At 40.4% G+C, this 23,620-nt stretch overlaps 2 protein-coding genes across 6 annotated transcripts in view; one reads left to right on the top strand and one right to left on the bottom strand.

Moving 5' to 3' along the window:
- The window catches only part of LIMS2 (LIM zinc finger domain containing 2), a 32,896-nt gene that overhangs the window by 3,360 nt on the left and 5,916 nt on the right, over positions 1–23,620 (top strand). Inside the window, exons 1-7 of one of the 2 annotated variants that reach the window (XM_081008447.1) lie at positions 3,262–3,524; positions 8,125–8,284; positions 9,417–9,483; positions 9,934–10,054; positions 19,835–19,984; positions 20,996–21,146; positions 21,931–22,023. In XM_081008447.1, coding sequence (XP_080864573.1) covers positions 3,394–3,524; positions 8,125–8,284; positions 9,417–9,483; positions 9,934–10,054; positions 19,835–19,984; positions 20,996–21,146; positions 21,931–22,023 — 873 coding nt within the window. In that variant the 5' untranslated portion in view covers positions 3,262–3,393. Of the gene's footprint in view, positions 1–3,261; positions 3,525–8,124; positions 8,285–9,416; positions 9,484–9,933; positions 10,055–19,834; positions 19,985–20,995; positions 21,147–21,930; positions 22,024–23,620 lie in introns of those variants that run through there. The other variant, XM_081008448.1, reaches the window with a different exon arrangement.
- On the bottom strand, positions 10,591–23,618 carry GPR17 (G protein-coupled receptor 17). Of its 4 annotated transcripts, none has more exons than XM_081008453.1 (3): positions 22,960–23,618; positions 18,260–18,422; positions 10,591–13,982 (listed from the first exon to the last, which is right to left on the bottom strand). In XM_081008453.1, exon 3 carries the CDS (start codon positions 13,952–13,954, stop codon positions 12,938–12,940), a length of 1,017 nt encoding a protein of 338 aa, XP_080864579.1. In that variant the 5' UTR covers positions 13,955–13,982; positions 18,260–18,422; positions 22,960–23,618; the 3' UTR covers positions 10,591–12,937. The 4 variants fall into 4 exon arrangements, with proteins under 4 accessions (XP_080864579.1, XP_080864581.1, XP_080864578.1 ...); XM_081008455.1 differs by having other exon boundaries at positions 18,260–18,277; XM_081008452.1 differs by lacking the exon at positions 22,960–23,618 and adding an exon at positions 22,490–22,949.

The following is a 23,620-nucleotide window of genomic DNA, read 5'->3' as shown; positions in this document are numbered from 1 at the left end:
ATTGTTAGAATTAGATTCTTAACAGTGTATTATTTAAAACAGGTCTTATGAAAGACTTTGAAAATATAAGTTTGTTGAAGAATCCAGTTTGCTCAATATTGCTTTTCCTCCTTTTAGTTACTTAACAAAATAGCTCAGGTGGAAAAGTTATAATGATTGATTATGACCAATGGTCCTTGATTATGACCATTCTATGAAATGAACTGATACTCAGCTGTCCTTCCATTTTCTCCCAAAAGCAACCTTGCATAAGCAGTGTAAGTTCAAGATTGATAAGGAGTTGTTTAGGAAGTACTTGATACAAGTTCAGGTATTCAGGGTCAGATGAATTTCTTTATAAAATACTAAAGGAACTGGCAGGTCTTGTCTCAGAAGATATTTGTATCATCTGAGAAATTGTGGAGAACAGGTGAGGTGCCACAGAACTGTAGAAAAAGTTTGTTGTTGTTGTTGTTGTTTTATCACTTATATGCCAGAGTGGCATGTTGTCTCAATCCTCAAAAATGGGGCAAAGGAAAATTTGGAAAACTATAGACTATAGAGTTGATTTTATAAGGTTAAAGTCAGATCAGTGCCTCGTTGAGATACTGCCTGGGAACTACAGAAATGCCACCTTGGGTTGTAGGATGGAAGAATGCAGGATATAAATGTAAGAAAATATATCAAGAAGTTGATTTGTGAGCACTTTGATAATGCAGTTATTAACAGAAGACAGCATTGATTTTTCAAAAATGTATATTGTTGCTAAACTCAGTACTTTTTTGAACATATTACTAGTTTAGTGGATTGTGGGAATGTTTTTGCATATAAATTATCTTTATTTCAGCAGAATGTTTGACAAAGTTGATCATGATATTTTCATTAGCAAACAGCTTAATGTTGGCTAGATGATAGTACTGTCAAGTGATTCCCAGAAGATTGCAAAATTGTTCAGAGAGGGCTAATGGAAAGAAGTTTCAAGTGGGGTGCTGCAGAGCTTTTACTTTGACCCAGTACTCCTTAATGTTGTAATCAATGACTTAGATTAAGAGGTAGAAGGCATGCTTATCAGATATGTGGATGACACAATACTGGTGAGGATACCTAACACATCAAAAATAAAATTCAAAATGACTTTTATCAAATATCTCACCTGGCGTCTTCATTAAACATCTTTAGGCACCAGGTGAAAACATTCCTCTTCAACCAGGGCTTTGGCTGGTTAACATTCTAGGTCCTTTAAATGTGTTTGTAGAAGGGAGGTTATTGGTTTGTTTTGGTTTTGCTCCTGTTTTTATGATGTGTGTTGTACTTTTGTTTTGTATTTTTATGCTGTGAACTGCCCTGAGATCTTCAGATGAATGGCAGTATATAAATTTAATAAATTTAAAAAAACCAGAAAAATTTACAAAATGAAATTCAGTAGGGACAAATGCAAAATTCTAGATTTAGGCTAGCTAAATAAATAAAATATCCAGGTACAGGATGTGGGATACCTGACTTGGCAGTGGCACACGTGGAAATAATATTGCAATTGTAGTCAATCACATGTTGAAACGAGCTATTTGTGTGCTGTGGCTGCACAAGAGGCTAACGTGATTTTTGGCAGTACAGTATTAACAGAACCGTAATTTCCAAGCCACAGAAAGTAATAGTTCTACTGCATGTCACAGTCACACTTTCTCCTGAGCGCTGTGTCCATTTTGGGTTGCTGCACTTTAAGAAGAGCATGGACAAACTGAAAAAGGTTGAGGAGGGCAACAAAATGATCAGCAGTATGGAAAATGAGGAATAGATGAACTGTGTATGCGTAGTCTGAAGAAGGAAAGACTGAGAGGAAATGTTGATAGGGCTCTTTCAATACCTGAAAGGCTTCCACAAAGAAATAGGAGACTTGTTCTTCTTCCTTAGAGAACAGGGGTAGACCTAATGGGCTTAAGTTACAGGTGAGTAGATTTCAGCTGAACATTAGGACAAATGTTTTGATGGTAAGAGCAGTTTGACAACAGAACTAAGGTGGGTTTGACCTCACTGGAGGTCTTCAAGTAAAGGCTGGACAGTCATCTGTTGGCGAAGTTGTCACTCAACATTTCCAGGTGCTCACCAAATTTATGATTCTGTGACTAATGGATTGAGAGAGGGATTAAGGCTGCATTATTATATGCATAAGCCAGATGCACTAGGCCAATATAATGTTCACCTCCAGATGTGTGAGTGGAATTAGCAGGTGCAAAACCAAAGGTACTTAATTTCAACACTTCCTGCTTGAAATATTTGGACCCATTGCTCTGAAAGATCATTAAGAAAGCTATTGTTTTCATGTTTAAAAATGTTAAAAAGCAGGTAGAATATAGGAAGGAGTGATTTTGCCAGTACTTTTTTGTCGTTTTTATGAAATAGATTTTGGAATTGTCATTTCTTACTTGTAATACATCTAATTATACATCTGTGCTTGGTTGGGATACTGGGGAAACTTTTCTGCTACTTGTTTGTGCTTCTTAGTTTAAAGGACTGGTTTTCTGCATTGTTGGATTTTGCTACTTTTTCTTTTTTCGGCCTGGATTTTTATATAGCCAGAATCAGCAATAGTAAGCATAATCGCACATAATTTTCAGTATATGAAAAAGTTGTGGTTTTTTTAAAGGAGAAATAAGTTGAGGGGGGTTAGACTAGATGACCCTCATGTCCCTTCCAACTCTACAATTTGATGATTCTGAGGTTAGGGAGGTCTGGATCATCCAAACAATATAAACGCTAGTCATGACTCCAGCTTATGTAATGTGATCTCCCTAAAGTGGGCGTGGAATTAGTTGTGTAAAGGAACAGCTTGAGTCTGTAACACTACTGCATCTCAGAGAGAACATAGTGGGGAATGGAATGTAAAGTATGTTTCTTTTCTCAGCTTATTGATATTCTGACTATATGTGGCTTTTGAAGTAAGCTTCAAAGCTAGCCTGCTGTTTTCCAGCATTTGTTTTCCCAAGTGGCAATCAGATCACTAGGTAATATAGAATTGTGATGGAACTGGTCTAAGAAGACTGATACGAAGGAGTCTATTTCAGCAAGTAGTCTTCAGTATTAATTACTAAACAAATTTGGTGGGGGGGGGTTCTCTCAAATTCAGTTTTTTGATTCTGTGATTTTAGTAAAGGAATCAAGGTGAAAAAATCAAAATTTTTTAATTTTAGTTCTTGTTCAAATGACTCTGAACAAATTACACTAATTCCACACTTGAAGAAAAGAAGGAAGATGTTGAATAGTTACAGAGCAGCAGCTGCTGCATAAGAAGCACGGACTTGTTCTTGTAGTATTTCTGAGAAAAGCAGTTATCCGAAGAAACTGCTTCCTTGAGCCTACAGTGTTATTTGTGGACTGCTCTTCAGTTATCCTCATACAGCTTTCTTCCCAGAGGTAATGAATTCCATGGCTGGCGTGAAACTTCGGGGGCTAGCATCTTCCAAACTCTATCAACGCCGGCAAGATCGTCTGAGTGGCACAGGGTCACTATGGAATGATGGGAAAGACAGGGCAGCTGGGATATCTAGGTAGGTTATTTGGATAGCTGTTTTAGATTAATGGTCTCGGATTATTGGAATGTTTCCTTTGAAGCAGGAAGGAAGGCAAAACTAGACAGGCTGACACGACTGTGTTTCAGTTTCCACTCTTTGTTTGAAGAGGTATCTTTGGCTCTGGTGTTAACAGTTCTGAACAATAACAGGAAAACAACCATGGGAACTTTTGCCTCCTTGGTGATCCTGGGCAGGCTAACAATGTGGGAGTTGTAGGCACCACATAAACAAAAGCTAAGGCGCTGTGTAGTCTTAATAGTCTTGTGAAAGTTCAATCTTTTGTTGACACCTGGAACAAACCAATACTTTTATACCACCCAAAATAAGTCTTTTCCATTGTAAATAGTTTTCTATGATATTTTCTTTCTTTCTTTTCATCATATATTGAATTGTCATACTGAAAAAAGAATAGGGATTTGCCCTTCCCTTAAGATCTCCAAAGCAGGGCAAAGTTCAGCAAGCACAGTGTTTCCTGTCTTTGTGATATGTCCCCATGGAATTTTAGTGGTTTTCAAAATTCTTACAAGAAACAATACCCTTATCCCCTCTGGAACATGATCATATGCAGGATAAATTAAATAAACACGTTGATACCTATCATCACCTAGAAGACTCCTGCTCAGTTAGGCTTTTAATTTTTTTGCCAAGTAGTCATCAACTTTTGTCTATTGCAAGGTTGCCATATTTCAAGTGAAATCCAGACAAAAATTCGTTGAGCTTTTATTGGAAGGGGCAAAGTTGTTGAGCTTTTTTTGGGGGGGGGGACACCATTGTTTCACATAACATAAAGTTATTTGGATTGCATTTGGTCTGGTAGTAGAACCTGAAGCCTTTTCTTTTGTTTTAAGCAAATAATGTCAGGTCTGAATTGCACTAGGCTGTAGGCTCTGTGTCTTAATCTCATTTCCCACAGTAATCCATACACTAAAACATTTCTGTTTTCGTGACTCACTTACATCCCATATGAAAATGTGTGGTTTTGGTGCATGAGAGGGTACTGCTTTAGATGCAGGAGAATTAAAGGGGAAGATGCTACAATAGAAGACCGGTTCATTTACTGAGATACTTTGGAAGAATACTGAAATAATTCAGAAGGGGAAGAATTGTAGATAAAATGGAAAGTGTAGGGCAGTGCTTTTCAAATTGTTCCACTCTCTGAGAGGTGTTTGAGCATGTTGTAGAGAACAGGTGGCATCAGTTGGGTCCACCAATTTTGGCTGGCATCTCAGAACCCAGAATCCTCAGCCAACTAACTTAAATCAGATGTGTTTATGTACATTAAAGGTGAATCAGAGACTTGGCTCCTGAGCTCTTGATTTGCTTCTCTCCTGAGATGTGAACTCTTACATCACAGCAGGTATGCAGAAGTGTTGTAAGTGCAAAAGGTTTTTCAACCAACATGGATAGATAGTGAGCAAGTATTTGTGAGGCAGAAACAGCCCTCCCCCAATTTACTTGTCTGTACTGAAAGGTGGAGTTAAGAACAGCCCCTTCTGAATTCTCAGTTGTGCAAACAAGACTGATTGTTTAACACCATGGCATGAAATACAGTCCGTATCTACAGGAAAAGGGGTGCCCCCACCCCAAGCATCTTCTTCTTAAGGAATTAAATATAACATTGGTATGTTTAAGGAATTAAATATAACATTCACCACGCCTTTATGCTACATTGCCAACTCATCTTTTACATGAGACAGAGATACTGTAATTCTTTTGTTAGAGTTCCTAAATATATCAGAGATCAAAATAAATTCTGGTTGTGGACTGCCTCTCTTGTGCCATCAAGCTCCCAGCTGAGTTGTCACAAGGACCTCCTGAGCAGCTGTGAATTTCAAGCACAGCAGAGCTCCAGGAGAATTAATAATAGTGATGTTTGGGTGTGAGAGAGTGTGCACTTGTGTTATTTCTAATGACCTCTTCCTCATGCTGATTTCCATGTATGTTTGAGCCACAATGTGAAGAAAATTCCACAGACCTAAAGAGGTCTCTTTCGTTGTTGCCTTTTCTTGTTTTTTGTTGATCTTGACTGGCTAATTTGCACATGAAGACTTTTATACCCAAAACAGAACACCTCCATTGTATTAATTAAAACTGATTATTCTTAATTATAAATCTTTTAAGCTTTGCATATCTGATTATGCTTTGACATTAGACATCACACTTGGTAAACAGCCTTCCTATGCCATCTATACTGTGCTTTGGTTATGAGTCATCTCTCTGTTGATCTCCAGTGGATCAATGGGATGTGTTTACCAGTCCAACACAATCCCAGGGACAATTACTGCTACAGAGCTTATGTTGCTCACTTTCAGTGGTGGTGCAGGTGCTGTATTGTCCTGTGTTGTCCCACTCCTTGGTTCTCAGGCACAAACATATGAGCTTTCTTTAAACCAGATGGCACAGTCCTTTCCAGATGGCACTTTTCAGATATCTCCATTTCACTGCCTCTAGTCTTGTCATTAATAACTATTATTGTCCTGCAGTTTCTCCAGTGCAGCCTCAAAATGAGCATGGAGTTGCTATCTGAAGCAAGCTGTCCTCCACCAAACTTTGCTTCCAGCTTTGTGGCATAAATAAGTCTGAAAAGTTTATGCTGTTCATATAAAAGTGGGAAATGGATGATTGCTAGAGCAGCTGCAAAGGCTGAGAGGTCTTAGCAAGGGGCTGGCAAGCACAGTTATAAAAGTAATTAACTAATAGACTGGTTGATGGAGGTAAGTACTTTAACAGGTAGGAACAATAATGGAAAGACCTTTTGTAGGATCAGATGAGGGCAAGGTTGAAGAGTTACTTCCATTTGGAGATGGAGATGTATATTTAAGGGAATTTTATAACAACATCTGTGAAGTTTGCACTTTTAGATTTGTCCGTGGCCAGGATAAAAGCTCATCCTGTTTGATATCATAATTATGTGTAATATTTTCTGAATTAATCTTGATTAATTTACATCAGGCTTTCTTTAAATCACTGTGACTTCTCCATGGCCTTCATACTTCTCATTACCAACGACATTTTTATTTATAACAGTCACTTATTCTATTTACCCTTTATCAGTTTTATTACATCTCTGTATATCCCAAGATAGTTTTGGGATATAGCACCTAATTACTCAGTTTCATTATAATTTTTTCCTGTGCTCTCATAAGATTGTCTGGATAGCTGATTGTTCGTAAGATTCTGCTGGGAGTTATGAAAGCCTGCTGCCACTATGATGTTAAATATGATCAATCCTCTCACATTTGACATTTTTAGCCTGTTGTGTGTGGGTGGATGAGTGGGATGGATGAATTTAAGACCTGCATAGCTAGAATCCAGAAATGTTTCCAAGGACAAAAACATGGGCCTGCAAGGACACAGATTATTTGTCTCTTGGTGGGAGTTTTCATTTCTGTTTCATAAAGCCCATTAGGACTCCTTCAGCTCTTGCATAAACATTCGTTCAATTGTGTTTGTGTCCTGTTCAGTATGTCCCACATTATATGCTTCACTGGTAGTTTTTGCACTTTGTGTTGTGGAATATATTTGTGTTTAAATATCAAAGAGCATGAGTAAATCAACTGCATTTTGCTCCAAGGTGACTTTGCTTGCTTCCAGTCCCTTCCATAGTAGCATAGGTGGCCTTGGGTGACTCTGCTCTGCCAAGGCAATGATAGAGGGCAACTGCTGATGTGTCAGGAGCCCTGGTGGCTGATTCCGTACTGACTTTGGAGTTAGATCTCTTGAAAGCATAGTATTTGTATTTTGCCTTTTGCACAGTTATCCATGCTTCAGAAAGTGCCCATAGGCTTAACTTTTCACATTAAAACTCTGGAGGGGTTTGTTCACTCTTTCACATCTGTTGAAGAACACAGCATCAAGGCTATCTCCAAACTCAGAAGATTCCTTGTGAATTTTTATTTGCATGAGTGATGTTGATAGTGTCTGGCTCTGTGACCCAGTAGCATTTCTAAGCCATAGATTATCGGAAGCAGATATGGCTGGAAACAAGACTGTCCAGATCACAGAATTCTACACATAGTCAGAGCATGCTTTAAAACCAGCCAATGGATTCTAAAGGTAATGTAAAGCACTTATCTGAAAGTGGACATTCAGTTATTTGTTTTTTCATTCTATTGTCTGCTTGAGACACTGGCATCTAAACACATTTATTGTAAACTTCCATTGCTTTCAGTGACATTTAAGACAAATCTAGACATCAGCAAAGTTGACTATTACAAAGAATATTCTGTAAAGGGCACAGAAAATTTATTGAGTTTTCTTGGTTTTCTACTTTGTGCTAGAAAATGCCTTATTCAGTCCTCTTATGCAGTTTGGATTCAAAGAGGCTTATCATTGAAGTTGACAGAAAATATCCCACTGACCTACTGGAAGATTTGGCTTTCTAACATGGAGGGGTTGATGAGCATATATGGAACCCTTCAATATATAGATTTTGTATATCTGATACCACAAGTATGGTAAAACATAAATAAATTTGTAAGCCTGGACTTCTCATTGATTTGATTAATTTGACTTAGGTGGTTTTGATGGCTTCAGTATGTAATTGTGATATTTCTTTTTCTGTTTTGTTCCCCAGTAACATGTCAGATGCCCTTGCAAATGCTGTGTGTGAGCGCTGCCGAGCTCGCTTTGATCCAACTGAGCGAATCGTGAACAGCAATGGGGAACTATATCATGAAAACTGCTTTGTCTGTGCTCAGTGCTTCCGCCAGTTTCCAGATGGACTCTTCTACGATGTGAGATCAGCATCTTTCTGATAGCGTGAAAAGCTACTTGACTTTTCCCTTCACTTACATGATTTTAAGAAGCTTGACTGAACTTTCTGTGGGGTTTGATTATCCAAAATTCATTTGAAATTCTTACATCAATGACCCCCTTCCATTTCCTCCATGTATACAGTAATTTAGCTTTGATATGATTCAATGATTGTCATCAATGAGGGGTTGCTTTCCTAGGCAGGACACCGGTATTGTCAATAATGCCCTGCTTCAGACATAGTGCTGAGCTATTGTTTAGTGTTATGTTCTTGAGCCAGGGCTTGTCTGCTCCATCCTTCTCTAGGATAGCCACAAGGATGTGATTAGAAGCTTTCATTTTCATTCTCAGTTAACCACAGACAAGCATTAACATCTGAATCCTAAACTGTGGTTTGTTTTAACTGCGGTTTATTGAAACAAACCAATTTCATAAACCACAGTTCAAAGTTGACTTGTTTCGATTAAGCATAGTTAAGACTAACCGCAGCTTGTCCTATATTGGGATTAGATGCTAAACTTCAGTTAGTTAAACATGGAAGCAACATTCTGTTCTTTTATTTGGAGATGTATTGGAGGAAGTGTAGGGGTGGGGGAAGTGAGTAAGCTGATGAATTCAAGGCCCATTCACCTGTGGAATGCTGTCACTGTGCTGACCCATCTCAACAAACGCAACATTGCCTGGTCCAGAAGGGTACCCTGTTGCTCTGCCGCCCATCATGCTCTGTTCTGCAGCCAATATAATTAAAATGAGAGAGTGTTGTAAGAGTGCAGCACATGCTTATAGAACAAATATATTGTTACTGAAATGTTGATCCAAAATAGGTTGCATTAGGGATTAGCTTTCCTAAGAATAAATTACTTCAAAGGAACACCAAAAACTGCAGTGATTGAAATAATGGTGGTAAATAGTTTGCAGAAGCTAGAACTTTGCACTTGCATTCTGTGTAACAGTAGCTTCATACGCACCACACATTTAAAGCCCACCCCCTTCCCAAAGAATCCTGGGAACTGTAGTTTAAGGGTGCTGGGAATTGTAACCCTGTGGTGGGCAAACTAGAATTACATAGTGGAAATTTTGTAAAGATATGTTCTCCTGCATCTTTTTTTACAGTTTGAAGGGAGGAAGTATTGTGAGCATGACTTCCAGATGCTGTTTGCGCCATGCTGTGGGGAATGTGGTAAGATGCAGATCACTCAAGCCTTCTCTCTCTCTTTAAGGAAAGCTACACAAAGGTGAAAGAATTATTAATGATGGATGTTGTTCTCATCAGGCACTCTGGTCAAGAGCAATAAAATAATTAGTTTTGAGGTTTTAAAGCCAAAGTTCCTGAGATTCAGAATATAGTTTTTTTATGTTTCAGTGGCATGGATATTAGTCCTGAGCCTGAAAAATTTGGGTATGAATTATTCAGTGGCCTTCATTAAGTCACTCTTACTCAGACTCAGTTTCTTCGATAATAGTTAATTGCAGGCTTATTCTGAGTCTAAGATAATTGTAAATTACTTTGCAATATAAATGATTAAAATATATCATCCATGGAATTCTCTGTGGGGATGGCGGTGCACATAGAGAAGAGTCCTGAAATAAATCAAGTGTTTTAACTGAAGTGTGGTGCTTCTATTCTAAGGTGAATTCATCATTGGCCGTGTTATCAAAGCAATGAACAATAACTGGCACCCAGAATGCTTTCGTTGTGAGCTCTGTGATGTGGTTCTTGCTGATTTGGGCTTTGTGAAGAATGCTGGCAGGTAAGAAGGATCTGAGGACGTGAACATGAGATAATTCTTTGGATGTCAGGACCACTTCGCACTCTAGAAGGAGAAATCCCAGGGTGCGTGGTGGGATCTGCAAATGCATGCTTTAAATATGTGCACACCCAGAGAAGGAGATGCCAAAAATCACAGGCACATATGCACTTTTGCAGAGCTGATAATGTCTTCTGAAACACACATTCATCTCTCTTAAGTATGATGGTTTAGCATGTGAACTGCATGCATATGTGAAATGTGTGAAATGTTAAGCAGTCTTGTTGTGGGATAAGCAAGGAATCTGGACCTTGCTCTTAAATGCATTGAGGCATATAGCGGAAATGAATTGGGAAGGTATTGGCAGAAAACTAGAGAATGAGTGGAGAACCATCCTCAATTGTAAGCAAATTACTTTTAGAAAAAAGGTGAGGGAGTAGAAGAGGAATAACCTATGTAAACATGAAGATTAGGGATTGGATAATTACTCACCAGAAACAACTTGGTGGACAGACAGCACACTGAACAGACCACATAACTTCTTTTTTTCCTCTGAATTTAATAGTTTTTGATTTTTAATAAGTATAAACAATATTTTTTTAAAGAAAGTATAAAATATGAAGCTAAATGAAGTAAAAATAGACACCCAAGCAAACGCCCTTCAACCGGGAAGTAAAACAAAAACAAAAACAGCCTAGTAACTGCACCACAACATTTGAATCTTAACTTTTGGCATCACTGCATGCGATTTCTAGCTAGAAGAGTCTCTGAGTTTATATTCTCACTTCTTGGGTGGGCAGCGAGTAGAACAGCTATGAAAGAGTGATGCCGTTTATCTGGTCATAGTATAAACCTTCTGAAATGGCCTTATACTGATACATTTCCTATGTAGTCCTGATGACTAGCCTAGTAGAACTGAGCTAATTTAAAGGGAACAACTGAGTATGGTTTGTGCGCCTTTTTTCTTTGTTGCAAGGTCTCTGTAGTGAATGCAAAGTCTGTTATAGGAAAGCAGTCAGGATTCCATGGTTAACAGGCAAGTTGCAAGACTCCATAATATGGTAGCTGAACATTTGCTTCTTCTAAATAAGGGTACAATGGGGTCATTTTTAATTATCTCACTGAGGACTCAGACTGGTGAGGAAAAAGTGATTTATATGTGTTGTATGTGCGATATAACCTTGTGCCACCAGACGGCGACGTGGAGCCCCATTTTTCTCTACCTGTTTTCCCTGTTTACAACTCTTTCAACTGAAACGCTTCTTTGATGTGTCCAAATCCAGCCAGGGTCTCCCCTTTTAGGTAGCCGTGTACATTACGTCAGTTGTGACACATACAGTTCACATTTCTCTTCTCCCCGGCCCTTACCCTGGCCGTGCTATGCTGTACAACGGCTTTGTTGGAGCATCAAGCAAACTAACGGTTTGCCAACCTGATTTAGAAAGAAGAAATACTCTTGAGCATGTGCCATTTCACATCATCATGACTACAGGAATAATATGAGGTTTGCTTATGCTTCCCTGATGGTAGACTCATTTACTTGTAGAAAAAGACAATGTATATTTGAAATACAAAATAAACAAGGAGCTGTAGCTGTGCATATGGCTGGCCAGCCACCCTCTCACTATATAACTTTTATATATATATAGTAATAAAAAAATACATTGAGGTGACCACCATTAGAATGTATACTCTGGCATGTCAATACCTGCCCAGGTGCTGACGTCAGGTCTACCCATTTGCTGCTGCCCTCATCACCTTCCACTCTCCGGTGATAATTTAGGGGGTTGCTGGACTCCAGGGTCATAGATTTAGGCCTAGCTGCACCACTGCTTCCAAAAAAGCAATGGCAACAAGAGTTCAGTATAAATGATTTCTTGCACAGCACCTGAGTGTTCAGAATTTGGGTGTAGCAATTATCAAAAATTACAGCACAGACTTGACATTGAGACAACAGGCAAAGGTTCTGGTGAAGTGGCTCTTGACTGAGGATTTTTGTTCTGTTAAGGTGGATATGGTAGGTACAATCTGCATTAAGCAAGGGCAATTGCGTCAGTAAGAGTTGCATCCTAATAGTTAAACTGAACTAGATTACTCATTTGTAGCAAGCTCCCTAGAAATCTTTTAGTCTTGTGCATATGATTCATGAACCATATACTTCATATAAAAACTTACAGATAAAATGAAACAAGTTGTGTCATGTCATTGTTTCTAAATGTTACTGAAAATAAGAGCTGCAGCCAAGGCTGTAACAAAAGAGAGTTTTAAATTGTAATGTGGTGTTTATATCAAGTTTAGTGCTGTCCATAGTCAAAAGGTCAACAATGAGACGATTGAGCTGTCTAGAGAATCAAATGGTTCTCCTTTCTTGCAGATGTGTTGGAGGCTTTGAGGATTTCCTTTTCTTATCAGGTCATGTTAAAATCTATATGCACAATCTTCTCAAAGCTCTGCAGATGTAAAATTAGAACACCTTTCTTAGAGAATGTCAGGACTATTGAATCTTAGCTGTGTAGTTTGCTTGCTTGATAACTGAAGATGGAAGTATTTGCCTCAGTTATTTTTCAGTACAAAAATATTTCATGGAGCAATCATGGCGTTATTAAGCAAATGCTTCCTTTTTCTTGTCTGAAGACAATCAGAAGGGTGGCTATTGTAGTGTAATGCTGGATATATTTGTATACATTGAGATTGCAGTCTACCTTCCACTGAGAATTAGTACTTGCTGGTGGTAGCTGTGCAAAAATTACTATCTGTTACTTGTTTTCTCAAGAATGAAGCGTAGATCAGTGTGCGCTCTTGGAGAAACACAGTTTTGCTATCTTGGAGATTTAATTGTATCAGATAGAAAAAGCCTTTCTTTTAAAAAGCACTTGATTTCATTAGTTACAGTTCAGTTTTAGTGCTCAAGGAGCTGTCATTCGTTTTCCCATCATAACTTGAAGGTAGCCTTGCAGCTTTTCTGCTGCAAAATAAACCACATAAGGCCTCTCGGAACTTCTCAGCTACAAAGAAATACATGATGGGATCTAGGGCACCATTCAGGCTGGTGAGGCAGGAAGTAATTCGGTTGCCAAGAGCCAGAATCCGCTGCATTTCACAGGAAGTCTTCACACCATCGTAATTGAGAATGTAAATGTAACGGTTGATATGGTAGGGCACGAAACAGACCAAGAAGATCATGAGAACCATTATTATCATTTTGATGGCTTTTTCCTTTAGATGGTTCTCAATTCGGTTCCCTCTTTTCAGGCTGCGTATGATCAGCAAGTAGCAGGTCACTGTAGTAAAAAATGGAAGCGTAAATGCCACAGCCAATGACACGAGAGCATGGCGTGATGCCTTTTCTCTGTAGAGCTGCAGGCAGATGGTGGTATTGTTCATCTCAGCTGTCTGCACACTGACCAAAAGAGGCGCCATGGCCACAGCAACTATAACCCACAGGAAAGCACAGGCCAAGTGGGCATAGAGTGATCTGCGGAGTTTGAGGGACTTTACAGGGTGCACGATAGCTAGGAAGCGATCTACACTGATGCACATGAGGAAGTAGATGCTGGCATACATGTTGAGGTAGAAAAGGAAGCCTGTGAGTCGGCAAGGGATCTCTCCAAACGGCCAGTGATTGCCTGAAAAGTGGTATACTAGCCGGGTTGGCAAAACTAGCACGAAGGACAGATCGGCCATGGCTAGGTGCATCAGGAAAACGTTGGCTGGGGTGTCTGACTTTTGGTCCCGGATGAAAAGCCACAGAGCCAGAGCATTGCCAACAAAGGCTAGGATGAAATCCAGAAGGTAGAAAGTAGCAAAAAGGATGTTCTCCGTATTGGTCTCTTTGCCACATTGTTCTGAACTTTCCAGTGAAGTGTTGAAGAACAGGCCTGAAGGGTCAGCTAGGTTGTTCATTCCTCACTGCGGGACTTGAAATATGAACCTGAAATAATAAAGAAGAAAAAGCTAGAGAAGAATATTACAACGTAGAGGAGGCAACATGGAAATCAGCCAAGCTTCTGGTTTGCTTATGTTTGTAATGAATGTTGGCCAGGATCCAAAGCATCCTATGTCATGTTCTGCATATGTTAGAGGGGTTTCCAGTTTTACTCCTGACAGCTTCCACTCTCTTAAAAAGCCACCCCCAAATGGTGAGGGGCTCCCTTAAAGTAGCACCCCGTGAGATAAAAGGAGCTGCCATCAGAAGTAAAAATTGGCCAAACCTTGTACATACTCAGTTTGTATGCACGCAAGAGCCTTTCTAGATCTTAGCCACACTTTTTCCTGTGCTCTCCATGACCATTAAAAGTGTATGTACTCTACTTTGTTTTAGTAAGTTTAGTTTTTAAAAGTTTTGCAGTATAATAAACTGGTTCTTAGAATCTCTTAATTGTTAATAGTTTGGGGGGGGGGGGAAGGCTAAAGCTGTAAAGTTTACAGGATGATATACAACAGACAGGCATACCTCACTTTATTGCACTTTGCAATAAATGTTTCATTGGAATTAAGTAAAAAAAAATCACAGAGCAGGGTGTAACTCAAAAGGATGGAATGGAAGGATCTGTCAATTTCAGTTCTCTGTATCTCATTTTTCCAATCTTAAATTATGTGATCCACCTTACTGCAGCAACTTGCAATTTAAAAAACAAAACCAGCATTTTAGTGCAGATTTCTCTTAATGAATGCATGTTTGTATGCAGTTTTGTCAACATTTACATTTTTGCAAGCTTTTCTCTCCAATAGGAATTGTTTACATTTCCCCCCACAAATGTATCCATTTTTCTGCACAACGTTCCCTAATATGTGCATTTTTAAAAACATTGGTCAGAGAATTGTGTCACATAATTCAGCTAAGTATGAGTTCCAAAGGATAGCTTTATTGTGGCATGTGTATTGTTTCAGGAAGTGCCATTTTGGTACATAAGAAAACGCAACATCGTAAGAGCCTGCTGGATCAGGCCAACAACCCATCTACCCTGTTTCCCCGAAAATAAGACAGTGTCTTATATTAATTATTGCTCCCAAAGATGTGCTAGGTCTTATTTTCAGGGGATGTCTTATTTTTCCATGAAGAAGAATACGGTACACATTTATTGTCTAATTGTGAGTCAGCCAGACTCCGTCAGGGCAGAGCGAGCAGCAGGTGGCAGCTTGTCCTGGCAGTGGCACGGGCTCTCTGATTTAAAGAGACCTCGCACTGCCTGAACAGCTCCGGCTGCACTGCAGCCAATCAGTGAGCTGCGCGACAGTGCCTGCTCTGCTGCTACGGTCCAGAGGAGTCAGACGCCTTACAGTTGCTTCAGGGGCCTTATATTCTGGGGAGGCCTTATTATTGGGGAGGTCTTCTTTTCGGGGGATGCCTTATATTACAGCGAGAGGCAAAACTGGAAGTAGGTCTTATTTTGGGGGGATGTCTTACTTTCGGGGAAAGACGGTAGTCCAGCATCCTGTTCTTACAGTGGCCAACCAGTAGATTAGCCTTTAAATGTGAACAGAATAAAATCTCTCTCACATCCTTATATGCCAGTCCTATTGAACTCAGTGGGAGTGAACATGGTTAGGATCGCATTGTTCATTAACCTATACCATGTGTGGTGCAAAACACTCTCAGGTTGCTGCAAAGCATGCTGAGCTAAAGGACCCATGGCTCCTGCTCTCTGAATACAGTGGTACCTCGGGTTACAGACACTTCAGGTTACAGACTCCACTAACCCAGAAATAGTGCCTCGGGTTAAGAACTTTGCTTCAGGATGAGAACAGAAATCGTGCTCCAGTGGTCCAGCAGTAGCGGGAGGCCCCATTGGCTAAAGTGGTACCTCAGGTTAAGAACAGTTTCAGGTTAAGAATGGACCTCCAGAACGAATTAAGTGCTTAACCTGAGGTACCACTGTGTGTAAAAGCTGAAAATTGTTTGAGATCTTAACTTGAGCTCTAATTGGGACAGACTGCTCTCTTGTAATAGACTTAAGTGTAATTCCTTCATCTGACCACAGAGTGCTCTCTTGTACAGCATTTTTAAAAAGAGGCAAAATAAGGAGTTTCTTCCCCCTACACACACAAGAAGTCAACCTTCCCCTTGTTCAGAAGAGAAAACTTTCCCTTAAATGTTGGGCAATAGGACATCTCCATCAAATGCTTTAGAAATTCTCTCCACTTGTTTTTCCCAAAGTTGCAATAACACAGCAGGCTTTTAATTGCTCATTTTTCATAGACAATTTTGATGGTTGACATTAAACAATCTCCAGTGTTAACTTAATTTTTTAAAAATATATATAGCAAATATCTACAGCACAATTAAATGTCACACACAGGAATCTTGCTAATTATTTCCATGGGATCCCTAAATTAGGAGCTTGTTATCGACATGAAAAATATTTGGCAGTGTACTCCTAATAAACCTGTTTGTTTAAACTGCATACTTATTTGACTTGTTTATCTTAAAACTATTCCCTGAAAGGGCTGGCACATGGAAGCTCGCTAACATGGTACAGTATTTGTCTAGTGGCTGCCTCTATGCAATGACTGGAGAATTTTTCACCATGAGGCAGTTTTGTCTCCACTGTTGCTTCTGGACAACTTGTTTAATCAGCATTCAGCCTGATTTGTCTGCGGAGAGTTTAGGCGACACTGGCTATTAAATGAGCATTCAGCTTGATTTGTTTATGGGGAGATTAAACAATGCTGTGTCAAGCAAGTGTTATCCCACACTTTCCAGTACATTTGCAATTCCTTATCGCAGAAAGTCCATTATTTTAGGGAAGTGGGTTTGTTATGCAAGAGCTCCAAATCAGCTTCGTTTGTGCACCTTGAATCTGCAAGTTGTGCAAAAATAGAAGTAGTCTGGAAACACCCCCATACCATCACCAAACAAAGTTATTGGTGATGTGGAGAATACTGAATGGGGGCATCTCCTCCTTGTGTTGAACCGCTGTACCTGCACAGTTCTTCACTGGATGCAATTTCAAGCAGCCTCCATTTGGTACCTTTCCATGTGAAATAAACAGAACATTAATAACTGTCTGAAAGATTTTTGTGGAGCAGCTACCTCTGTAGAACATGTTGAGATATTTACATGAATAGTTCTTGTCATCAATTTCACTGTTTTAAAGAACGTGATCTAGAAGAGGTTTTAAAAGCACTCCCTCATACATGTCTTTCACTGGTGTAATTACTGTAGTTGTGGGATTTTAAGAATATGACATATAAAACATTTATACTTTTTGGAATTATTCATATTGGATGTAATAGTCAATAAATAGGAAACAGGGAAATGACTGGCCACCATCTCTTAGTTTGTGTTACTAGTGAGTTGTTAGGGTCTATAGCAACAATTGCTTTATCTATCTATTCAATTCTGTTTTAGGAGTAAGTTATCCACAATTTTCCAAATTGCACAAACAGTAGGTAGAAGTGTAACTTGGCACACAGCTGCTCATTTGTATTGTGTGCTGTGCATTCAAGTCTATTTTATGCAAATTCATTTTGTGTGTGCAGTCTTCTGGATCATTGCTACCGTTTTCACAAGAGTCTTTACATTCTTACTAGTATTCCAACATGCTACTTCTGTTAATAAAATTCATTTCCTGTCAGGGTTTGTATATCATTCATAAGTGTATATCTAGATGACTTTGAATAAATGAAAGTAACATCATTACTTGCACACGAAAACATCAATCCATTGTTACTAGGCCCCCAGAAATCATCTTAGTTTGTGAGATATCAAGGAGGTTCTGCTTAGGAAAACAGAATGATTTTTCAAAAGCGTAGTGGCAAGAACATTTTGTCAACTGGAAAAATCCCAGGCATACGCTATTTTTACAGTGCTGTTGCTCTGTTCTTATGACTTGAAGATACTGTATAGGTTCATCAGAGGAGCTTTAGTTGGCTGCTGCATGCTGTTTGTGTCTAGTTTCTAACTGCTAGACCATTTTCACACAAGTTGCTAAAAAGTGCACCACTTGCACTGTCTGTGCACTGTGTACCCATCATTAAATGAAAGGCAGAATGCAAAAGAAAAGTGGAATGCACTGTCTGTGTTGTAGAGTATTTTGAGCACAAAACTTCTAAAGTCAAAATGTCCCTGCAACTCCTTGTACTTTCCCTCCTAGCTTGTATAATCTGTAAGCCCTGGGGAACAGTATGGTGCTCTGTGAGAACGTTCTCAATTTTCACACCCCCACACCCCAAGGTTGTAATTCCCATTGAAACCAAAGTGCTTACCTCTTGCAGCTTGCAGTCCTGTAGAAAAGAGAGGTAAAGATCTTGTTAGCTTCTTAGAGTGCCAGCAAATGTAGGTAAGAGAGAAAGGCTAAAAATAGTGACGATCCAGAAGATGCAGACAGTGGCAGGTTCAGTCGAAGGGTGAGTTGCACTATATAGAGCCCTGTTGGAGATGATAGTCCATTATCATCTTGCTCACATGAGAGGAGGGTAGATAACACATTTGCTGTGAAAGACAGTTTTCATTCCAGCTGGGCTGTTCGGAAGGGGGGAGTTGCTGTGGTATTTATGAATATTCCAATGTTTCTCTAGCACTCTCTTTCTCTCTCACTCTGAACCTCTGCCTTTTACGCTGACTCTTTGGATCCCTCTGACCATTTTAGAGAGTTTGGAAAGCGTTGCAGAAAGGGAGAGGAAATTTGGTGTTGCAGACACAACAGGACATTTCAGAAGGGGATAATTCCATAATAGTGGGAGTGGGGGTGAGAAGGACGGCTGCCATAGAAACGGCTCTGTGATTCCAAGACCTCCCTTTGCTTCCAGTGGAGGAGGGTCTATAGGATGGTAGGGGGGGGTGCTTCTGAATGAGCCTTGCTGATAATGGGTTGTCAGTGGAAAGGGCTTAAGGCCCCTTATTCAGTTGAATGAGAGGGGGCTCTTTTTAGGACACTTGCTATAGGGGTCTCAGTGTCCTGCCCTGTATAATTAGACTCCGTTCCACAGTGTGGAATAAAATTGAGGCCTTTATCCTGAGATGAACACAGCTGCATGCCCCCATTTATAAAGGAACGCTGTCTGCTTTCTTTCTAGGGACTGTGGCTCTTGTCTGGGACAGCAATATCTTCAGCTCTAGGGAGGAACAGAGTAGAAGACTTGTGAAGAGGGAGTGTTAATAACATTCCTTTCCACTTATGCTCACTGGGACTTTCTATTTGAGGCTTGTAAAAATGCAAGGCTGTACAACAGCCTTGTGACATTGAGATTTATTATTAGCTTTATTTTACTGGTAGGGACCTGGAGGCTAAGTGACCTGCCTGGAACTCTCAGGAAGCCAGTGAGACTGCCTGGAATAAGCCCAGGGTCTCTTCGCTCATTTCCCATAGGTATTTGCACTGTTGCATCTACCAGCTGTCCTCTGTGACTATGCACTTCGCTCCGCAGATAAGCAAACCGGGTGTGTCACTGGAGTTCCATATGTACAGAGGCACAGTTGCATACATTGCATTTGGAAATGCACACACTGGCATTGTATGTACTCATAAATATGTATTTGAATGGTCTAACCATTTATGCTGCTTTTTGTTATGGATATCTAAATTGTGCTAGGAGAGCATGAGTAGGGGAACCAATAGTTTTGGTCATGAAAAAAAATAAAATTCAGCTTGATGCTTGCCATCAGTGCCAGTTTTAGACCATTCATGCAATCTTTTTGTCTCTAAATATACCCTACTGCTTGCATTCACAAGTAAGCCTTCTCAACTACAAAGCTGAGAAGCTCTATAGCCTAGAAAGCAACCTTGTGTAGCTTATACCTGTATGATGTCTCCCAACTTTTTTCTTTAATTCCTGCTCTAGGCACCTCTGTAGGCCTTGCCATAATCGCGAGAAAGCCAAGGGCTTGGGCAAGTATATTTGCCAGAAGTGCCACTTGATAATTGATGAACAGCCTCTGATGTTCAGGAATGATTCCTACCATCCAGATCACTTCAGCTGCACCCACTGCGGGTATGTCAACTCTCTTTCAGCTAGGACTCTGGAGCAAGTGAAAAGGCATAGAATGAGCAATTGTAGTGTCTTGCAAGGGACCTGAGCGATCTTAAGAATAAGCTTTGCTGCATTTCTGCAGACTGACTAACAAGAATGCGGAAGTTCAAAAAGCATTTGAATAATAAAAAAGAACCCCAGAGGAACTGTAGTGATTGTGCTGAGCTGTAATAAACTTCGCCTTATACAATTCATTGTTCAGCTGGCACTGTTCCTGACGGGTGTTAACATCCTTGGAAAGAGCCAGTTGTGAAGGCTCGTTGTTACAAAAGCAATGGCATTAGAACTTAGCCGCAGCTTGATGGGCCCTACAGTTTGCAGTATTTTAGAATCCCTGCCATTTCTGATGGAGACTGCTTATCTAAACAGATTTCAAACTGGATTCACGAAAACCAAAAGCCTCATTATAAAATAGCTTTTTGTATGTCACAATCATGTTGTTAATCAGCAGGCAAAGGAAGGATGTTTGTGTTTAATGTTTCCTTTTGAGAGCTTCTCTTTATCCTGGGTGGCGCTGTGGGTTAAGCCACAGAGCCTAGGACTTGCCGATCAGAAGGTTGGCGGTTCAAATCCCCATGACGGGGTGAGCTCCCGTTGCTCGGTCCCTGCTCCTGCCCACCTAGCAATTCGAAAGCATGTCAAAGTGCAAGTAGATAAATAGGTACCGCTCCAGCGGGAAGGTAAACGGCATTTCCGTGCCCTGCTCTGGTTCGCCAGAAGCGGCTTAGTCATGCTGGCCACATGACCCGGAAGCTGTATGCCAGCTCCCTCTGCCAATAAAGCGAGATGAGCACCCCAAACCCAGAGTTGGTCACGTCTGGACCTAATGGTCAGGGGCCCCTTTACCCTTTACCTTTATCCCTATTTGTCAGGAGAGTGCCTGGTTTATTTGGACGGAGTGACTATCAGCATGATGTGTTGAGGACAAGCTTTTTCTGCTAAGGTCTTGATTATTCCTTCTGTTGTGTGTAGGAAGGAGCTGACAGCTGATGCCAGGGAGCTGAAGGGGGAGCTCTACTGCCTGCCTTGCCATGACAAGATGGGCATCCCAATCTGTGGGGCCTGTCGCAGGCCCATTGAGGGTCGAGTGGTCAATGCTCTGGGGAAACAATGGCATGTGGAGGTGAGAATTCTCCTGTTGTGCTACTTGCTCTGGGATTCATGTTACAGAGAGACTCCTGACACAGCCTGTGTTAATAAGTAGATGCTGCCACAGTTCTTTTGAAGCCATAGGAGCTGCATGCCATTGTTTCAGGTGGCTTATCCATTATTATTCTGTTTATTTAGATCTCTAGCCTATTCCCCAAAATATACTATTTAGGTATCAAAGCACATGTCAAACATAGTACAAGTAATAAAGCCACATCCCTTCTTCTTCTTCTTTTGCAAAGCATTACATTTCAAAAAGATTTAGTGAGTCGTCAAAGAAAGGAGCTTCACAATTATGGGACAGTCACCGGGAATACATTTCTGTGTGCCAAACAAATATATAAAATTGACACAAATATTAATCCCAGCAGGACAGTCTTAGTTTATCCATAGGTGAGAAAACAGTATATTTAGTATGCTTTGGCAGTATATTAAATTACTCTATAGAGATTATAAGCAGGACCTTGCAGTGTGGCTGGGAGAAAATCAGAAGCCAGAGCTGATGCTGGAGGGTTGATATAATACACTCCAGTGACTAATCCCCATCAAGAGGCAAGCTGTGCTGAAACATCTGTCCACGAAATGCTGGTCAATCATATTCCTAAATGCTTTATACAGTACTCAAACTATTATTAGGAGTGTGGTTCATATTTGCTGGCAAATATTTGCATACTACTTATTTTATCCAGGCACTTTTCTGGCACAAAACTGCCTGTAGCACAGACCCGTGGACTCTGACATGTCTTTTAACCTTCCAGCATTTTGTTTGTGCCAAATGTGAGAAGCCATTCCTGGGACACCGGCACTATGAGAAGAAAGGTCTGGCTTACTGCGAGACTCATTACAACCAGGTGAAATCTGTTCTTATTTGAACTCTGCACTCCCAAACCCCCACTCCCACCCCCCCAAAATGAGCAAGAGATAAGAGGTTGTTTCCAAATGAGGGATTTAAGAAATCCCTGCTGTTTGAACTGAAATGCCTACAAATATGAGGCGTAAGGAATTTCATACTTTTAATATCTTAAGAGATTCAGCTGAGTGAGGCTGCTAACCCCTAGCGGTTTCAACATGCAAATTTAAGGAACTTAAGCAACCTTAATCATAAATAAACATTATTTAAATTGAATAGAATTTTTTTTTGGGGGGGGGGGGAGCCAGTGCCAAGAGTTCTCTAGCTGGAAACTTGGGGGGGGGGGGCGCTGCACAAGATTGCTTTCTTTACAAATATATCTCCAGAGTTTTGTCTTTCAAAGGAAGCTATACCCAATACTGTAGCCTCTATCACTCAGGAAGTGGGGAACATGTAACAGTACATACCTATGCCCGTTTTTCTGTATCTCGCTGAGCTTCAGATACCATGCAGCCTCATCACTGTACGGGATTATGCATGCGCTGGAAGGCCAGTGTCAGAAGGAGCCAGTTGAGAGGGGAGGGAAGACAATGGGCTTCTGCCCATTAAGCACACGGGTGGGGGTGGGGCTCATTGTCTCTTCCTACTTCTTTGCAGGGTCACTCAAAGTTCTTAACCTTACCCTGCTTAACTTGTAGCTGTAAAGCTGCATTTGGAAATACTTGAGATAGGAGCATGTGCGAGGCTTTTATTCCACCTCAACAGTGTCATTAATTGCTGCACATTTCCTTTCTCTTACAAAAGTTAAAGAGAGACACATCCACTTTGGTGGGAGAAAGTAAATGCAGACTGTCCTACTGATGGCACTTTGCTAGCACTCCATGTAAGGCACTTAGCAAATCTGTAAGGGGAAGAAAACAGACAACTGGGTACACACCTGCAAATTGCCTTTGATGCCAGGTTGCACTGCACTCGGTATGGAATAAAGCAGACTATAACAAAATTGCTTGGAGGCAGCATTTAGGGACAGCCCATTCCTGCCTCTTGCAGATCAGTTTTTTTCAAAGCACCAAACACCTGTGTTAACATTAATTCCTGAGTAAGTGAAACCCTGAGAAAACACAATAGAAACCTTGTGAAGATGAAATGGATTGCAGGCATGTTGCCCTCCAAGAGATCCTCAGCCTGTCCCTTACGGATTAACAGATTCAGAATAAGCAATAGCCACTATTTTGTTAAGTCCAGAAAACCCAGTACACATCCTGTCTTAGAAAGATATTTCTGGTCCCAAGGATCTGGGTTGCTGTTTTTTTGAAGCTCACATTTCCCCCCTGACAGGTATACGCTACACACTACTGTGGTGTGCCATTCCTATCAAAGGGTGCAAAAAGCAGCCTTGGGAATGCAAGTTTGATTGTTGTGCAAATGTGTGAGAAAAGCTATTGAGGTGCCTGAAATGTGTAAAGTAATGTGGGGCACTATTGTAGAGGCACTAAATTAATCCATTGTTGGGACCAAGTTGTCTGATTTGATAAAAAGGGGCAGACAGACCCCCTCCATTAGTTTTAAAAAGCTCATTTTGTTTTGCTTTTTTGTTT

This window comes from Podarcis pityusensis (assembly GCF_964106645.2).
Source record: "Podarcis pityusensis genome assembly, chromosome: 5".
Taxonomy (NCBI): domain Eukaryota; kingdom Metazoa; phylum Chordata; class Lepidosauria; order Squamata; family Lacertidae; genus Podarcis; species Podarcis pityusensis.
Note: the sequence above shows the minus strand (reverse complement) of the source record. Positions and strands in the feature narration are given on the sequence as shown.

What these genes read in the sequence shown, in the direction of transcription:
- GPR17 (XM_081008453.1), bottom strand. Translation starts at nt 13,954, where the DNA reads ATGAACAACCTAGCTGACCCTTCAGGCCTGTTCTTCAACACTTCACTG.